Here is a 6,056-nt window from a genome sequence, read left to right on the forward strand (position 1 = left end):
TTTCCCTTGAAGTCCAGATTACCTCACGCAACTGAAACACCTCCATGTCATACACTGAAATGCTCTCACACATTGCACTGAAATGCTTCTATACTGACACCCATCTTTTCGTTCTGATTGTGAGAACATTTCAGTAGTGTGTGTGTGCATGTGTGTGTGTTAGAGAGAGGGGTAATTCTAAAGTATGTTCCTAAGAGACCCTCATGTCAACTACTGGATGTGTTTGAACTGGACTGACAACCTTTCATGCACACAATGAACTACGCACTCCATGTTTGCGTTGGTTTTTTTTTTTTTTTTTGGTATCGTGTGCGCCGTGTGTGTGTGTGTGTGTGTGTGTGTGTGTGTGTGTGTGTGTGTGTGTGTGTCTGTGCGCGCGAGCGCGTGCGTAAGTGAGTCAGACCTTCACTGCAACGTGTATAAACTCCAACAAGAGGGCTTTTCTCAAAACATGCACTTTACCGTTTTGATAATATTCTTTTATTACGACAATGTTTTGCACTGATGTCAACGGAGGCTCAATGGTCTCTTGTCGTTTTTTTCCCACAAATGTCTTTAATTCATGTTTTAATTGAACCTGGGCAAAGCGGAATACGTTCAATACTTGTTTTGTTTTTGTTTTTTTAATTCAGTGCTTTAGCAGTTAATAAACACCGTTGGCTTGTTTTGACTGGATTGTGACTTCTCTCGCACGGCACGCACACACACGCACATACCCACATCTACTGCCATCTGCTGGACAGTAAATGCACTTCACCGTCGTTGTGAAGATCGAGAATGCAGTTTGCGCGTGAACTTCAGCCGCACGTCTCAATGGGGGTTGGGGGGGTCTGTTAGTGCTGACATTTTACCCTGTTGCTTCATGCGGCTAATTAAACACCGATAGAGGCCACCAGGGCCTCTCTCACTCAATTATTTAAACAGGAAAGGGTGACATTAAAGTATGTCATAATAAAGTCTATTTGAAAAAAAGACATCACAAGCGCCACTTGGTGTTTTTGTAATGAGAGCATCGGAATTGAAGTGTGAGGGAGTAGGGAGCCGATGAAAGTGGTTCATTAGGTTTTGCTGATCAAATCTACACCAATAGGCTAAACAAAGTGGATAAAAGGACTTTTAATTGACTATTCGTTGTCACGCAAATTGATCTGAAATTTGCAGGACTTCTCTCCAAAATAGTGAGGCAGCTGTGAGTACTAAAGCAGATTGGTAAAAATTGCTCACACTCTTGGCTATTGGAGACAAATGTCAGACACTTGGTCAACGCTTTTGGATTCTACACACACAGGGAACACGCATCGTTCTCCGTGGGACAAGCTGCACCATAAACGTTTCAACTGCAGAATATTTTACGATAATTTTAAAAAAAAACTGCCACGTATAGAGACATACACTTAAGAAATGATGTTCTTTTATTTGATTAGCATACCCATAAAAACATTTGAAGTGATAAAAAAAAAACTTTCGGAATACTCGTGAATGAATTAAAAAGGAGCAGGATGAATCTCCTCAAGTTGTGCTGCTATTGGTGAGAAAAGTACTTCAAATGTATGCATCTGTATCAAAGCTGTAGGTCTGTCGTTTCCGTTATTATTGACATTGAAAATCATTTCATTAGCATTTCGGCGATGGTAGGTCGTGGATACATCAGAGATCCAATATAAGAGTTCCATCCAACATTGTGTCTTTACAAAAAAATAATAATTAATCCATTATCCATTCACCCATTTCGCTAATTATGGGCAAGAGACAAGCCATTCAGCAATTACACAATGAAAAAATAAAGTCCTTGATTTTTCGGTCGCAAACTTGTACGTGATTAAATTGTGTCAAACTAACGGATATCAAAACGGCATGACTGATTCAAAGTAAAATCACAATGTTTGATACAACTCCTGCACTGGCTCACATCAGATTGCAGTACACTGAATGTCATCGGAAAAATCATACCTGTGCTCCTGCGGTTTAGTTTGTGCCCCGGCTTGTCACCTCAAACGTCTTAATTCCAGCCACAGTGTAAATACAGTACATTTGGATTTTGTGCAAGTAAAAACACAAGTACAGACGCTCCCCGATTTACGAACAACGGTACATACGAACATTTTTGCGGGTACAGGTATGTCGAAAAATGTTCTTGGACAGAGATACTGTAAGTTAGATTTTGTATTGCGCGCCTTTTTCCGAGTACTGTAGTACTTCTTTCCGCCGCTAATACCGACGTGTGGCGCTGTGAGAGGAGTAGGAGGAGGAGGAAACGCCTGTCCCCATGAAGAAGTTTGAGACGGAACTCTTGGCCGAGGGGTTTTCGCTCATAGATAAAGCCATCGCACTCTTCGAGCAGCAAGACCCAAATATTGAACGTTGCACAAAGGTTGCAAATCAAATGAATGATGCCATACAGTGCTACTGCATCATTTATGATGAGAAAAAGAAGAACACTGTGCAATTGTCGTTAGATCGCTTCTTTCGGCCAGTTTCCACTACACCCTCCAAGGAAGATACTCGTCAACCCTCATCTTCTTCTCCTGGACCCTCAACTTCTTCCTTCATTGATGTTACGGAGGAGGAAGTAACTCTTGAAGCCCATTCCAGTGGCGACGAAGACCCTCTCGGCCCCATGATATAAAATCCTCCTCTTCCTTCTGCTCCCCCTCCATCATCTCCTTAAGCCTTCGAGTACATCTTCCAAAAGTAAGTTAAACTTCATTTTATTATCCTTATATAAACCTTAAACATACTTATATAAGCCTTAAACATACATTCCATACAAAATATAGCACTGAAGCAACTTACTTACGAACGAATTCACCTAACGAACGATCCTTCGGAACGTATCTCATTCGTAAGCTGGGGAGCGTCTGTACCTAACTACAACTCAGCAACTTTTTTTTTCCTTTTTTTTCTCCATTATCATAACAGTATTATGGGACAAAGGGTTCAACGTTCACTTCCACCAGCTGATTGAGACCTTTGTCCAAACAGGTATTGGGTACCATTGTTATTTGTAAACTGGCACTGGGAAAGAAGTGCCATGCGGAGAGGAAATACCGGTGTCAATTATCTTGACATCAGCATCATCATCCTATGGCTTTGCAAGAAAGCTGAGTCATGGATGGCTGTGAAAGCACAACAGTCATATTTTTTTTTTCTTTAATTTTTTTTTTTTTTTGTGCTTACATCGTTTTAACCACCTCACTGACCCATTGGCCGGCTCACTTCTCCATGAGCGACAGCTGGATGATGTGCAGCAGCTCTCCCTCCTCCTTCCGTCGCCGCAGCTCAGCTTCCTCTTGCTCCCGAGCCGACATCTCCATGGCGATGCGCAGCTGCCGGTCGTAGCTGCAGCTGCTCGACTGCAGCTTCTTGGAGGGGGTTGAGGAGCGGCTGGAAGGGGAGCGAGGCTTCGTTTGGGGGATCCTAGGCAGGGCGAGACAAGAGATGTTGTCTAGTCACTGGTAGAAGATTTTTTTGGGGTTGGGGGGCAGGAATACAAATGTTGACTTGAGTTTTCTGTCTGTGGGAGAATGAGAACTGCTGGGGCAAGCGTGTGAAGTGAGAAGGAGGAAGAGGAAGTTGTGCGTGTCCATCCGGCAGTCTCCAAACAAGGAAGACAGCCAGAGAAAAGATAACAAGACAAAGTCAACATCTGTAGACTGAAAGCAGGAAACTGTCATCTCTCCCCCCACTCGCTCTCCAAACACACGCGTGCGCGTTAAGACAGGAGTGCGCGACGAGAAAAATACAGGATGTGAGTCAGGGATGGAAGGAAAGATGAAAAGAGTACGAAAAGAAACAATAGCGCAGAGCAGTGACAGGAAGTCGGAGACAAGGTTGGTAAAGGGAGCAGGATGCACAGTTCTTTACTGTGAAAGGTTTATTTGATCCTTTTTTTTCCTGATAAGTGCACTTGGGTATGTGGAGAAAGACAGACCAATGCGTGTTTATTGATGGAACTTAAGGCTGACCTCTCCAGGCGACTTGGATCACAAGAGAGGGGGTGTGTTCCAGGCTTGCTATTGGTCAGTGCCTCCCAAATGGTCACCTAGAAACAAATGACAAGGAGTCAGGACGCAAGCAGAAACCTTTAAAATTGTTGACCGATTGTGGACCACTTAAAAACTGCTGGCAATGGTTGGTTGTCTACATCTCCTTCATGATTGGCTGGCGATCCGTCCGAGGGTGTGCGTTGCCTCTCGCCCAATGCCAGCTGAGGTAGGCTCCAGAAAGTCAAACTGTACGCCTGCATTTTATTTTCCAGCAACGTGAGCTCTTTGCTCATATTCATGTTTTGATGCAATTCCCAAAAGAACCACAAAGTAGATTCGCCAACCCTCCCCCAAGGCCAAAATAATGGCAGACAGTCAAAAGTTCATCCCTCTGAGTTTAGCAGCTAATGCAATCCTGTACGCAAGAGAAATGGAGCAGAAAACATTCAAGTACGTGAAAAACGGCCAAGGCATCATCATATCGCCGTGTCAGTGAATCTTACGGGATCGCAGGGTGCCTTAGTTTAGCAAGCATCAAAGTCACGGCATCTGAGCATTTGACAGTCTGCCCTTCACATCATAGCGTCCCGAGTATGATCGCCATTTTCGATCCGGACAAAATATGCGCATGTGTGTTTTTCATTGAACCAATATACCGTATTGGCCCGAATACAAGACGGTGTTTTTTGCATTGAAAAAAGTAGGGGTCGTCTTATATTCGGGGTCTAGACATTATACCCATTCACGACACTAGATGGCGCCAGATATCAATGAAGCGAATGCTGAACTTGACTCCCCAGGCCAAAGCGAACCCCTGTCACGAAGAATAAAAATAAAAATAGCGGTAGCACGAAGAAGAAAAATAAAAAATAGCGGTAAGAAGGAAAAGAGAAGAAAATAATAGAAGAGATAACAGAAAATGCAGAAACGTAGCGACACTCTGGAGAAAAGTGGGTCAAAGATCGGCTAGGTTAACCGGCAGCTGAGGAGAAGTTATGATGTCATTTACATTTCAAAAACCAGAAGCCATTCATTTACGAATGTGATTGCACTTTAGATTTGAATGAGGCAAAATAACATGCTTTTTCTGTCAAATATATTGTTATAATCATTTGTTTCAGATGTACTGCAATTATTTTCTGTACAAAAATTAATTTGGTGTTCAAAAAGTCTTTTTTCAAACTTGAGTCTTGAAAAAGAGGGGGTCGTCTTATAATCAGGGCCGTCTTATATTCGGGCCAGTACGGTAGTTCTTTAACTTGCACAGCCAATTGACAGTAACAAACCTCTTTTAAAGCTTCCATGAAAGACAAAAGGTGACAAGGTTTTTCGAGGTAATTGAGGGAAGCGGGGAGTGCCTTTTTAAAGACTCTCCGAGGAGCACCGCGGTCACACCTGATCGTATTCCGAGCCGGCCTCCAGCAGACTCTGTTGAATGGCGAACTGCAGCAGGTCGTCCTCCTCTTCCCTCATGCTGTCTCTCTGTTTGCCTCCAAGCATGGTGTATCCAGGCGGGGGCTCAAACACACAGGGGGGGATCTCGCCGGCTCGACATGACACTGCACATATGCAGGGAAGGCGAAAGGGCAAAAGATGGGAAGGTATCGGACATTGATGGGATTACACTCGAGCGGGAGAGCAGGAAAGGGAAGGAAGCGATAACCCTGTTTGGAAAGAGGACAAATTGGTGAATGTAAGAAAGTCAGGCAGGTCCTTTTACCTTCTAAAAGCCCCCCCCCCGCAAGACTCAGCCGAGTCATTTTCCATGCGGCTAAGTCAGGGGTCCCCAACCGCCGGTCCGCGGACCGGTACCGATCCGCAGGGCATTTGGTACCGGGCCGCACAGAAATAACTTGCCTTATTTCCGTTTTATTTATTTCGGAATACGAAAGATGTTTTATTTTGAAAAATTACCGGATTCTCTGTTACATCCGTCTGTGTCACGCTTGACTCACGTCAAACTACACTTCTCGGTCACGTGACCGACGACGCTCAAAAACAAAATGCTGAAGCCCGCAAAATGAGTAAAAAAGCTGCTTGGAGATCGCAAATGACGGCGGCCTTAAAAGT

At 44.0% G+C, this 6,056-nt stretch overlaps 1 protein-coding gene across 1 annotated transcript in view; it reads right to left on the reverse strand.

Moving 5' to 3' along the window:
• Window positions 1–2,882: 2,882 nt before the first annotated feature.
• ankrd13b (ankyrin repeat domain 13B) overlaps window positions 2,883–6,056 on the reverse strand; it is a 27,765-nt gene continuing 24,591 nt past the window's right edge. Inside the window, exons 13-15 of the mRNA XM_019885860.1 lie at window positions 5,382–5,545; window positions 3,966–4,042; window positions 2,883–3,417 (exon numbers count right to left, since the gene is read on the reverse strand). Coding sequence (XP_019741419.1) covers window positions 3,213–3,417; window positions 3,966–4,042; window positions 5,382–5,545 — 446 coding nt within the window. The 3' untranslated portion in view covers window positions 2,883–3,212. The remainder of the gene's footprint in view (window positions 3,418–3,965; window positions 4,043–5,381; window positions 5,546–6,056) is intronic.

Source organism: Hippocampus comes, unplaced genomic scaffold (genome assembly GCF_001891065.2).
Source record: "Hippocampus comes isolate QL1 unplaced genomic scaffold, H_comes_QL1_v1.1 scaffold29, whole genome shotgun sequence".
In the NCBI taxonomy this organism is placed as follows: domain Eukaryota; kingdom Metazoa; phylum Chordata; class Actinopteri; order Syngnathiformes; family Syngnathidae; genus Hippocampus; species Hippocampus comes.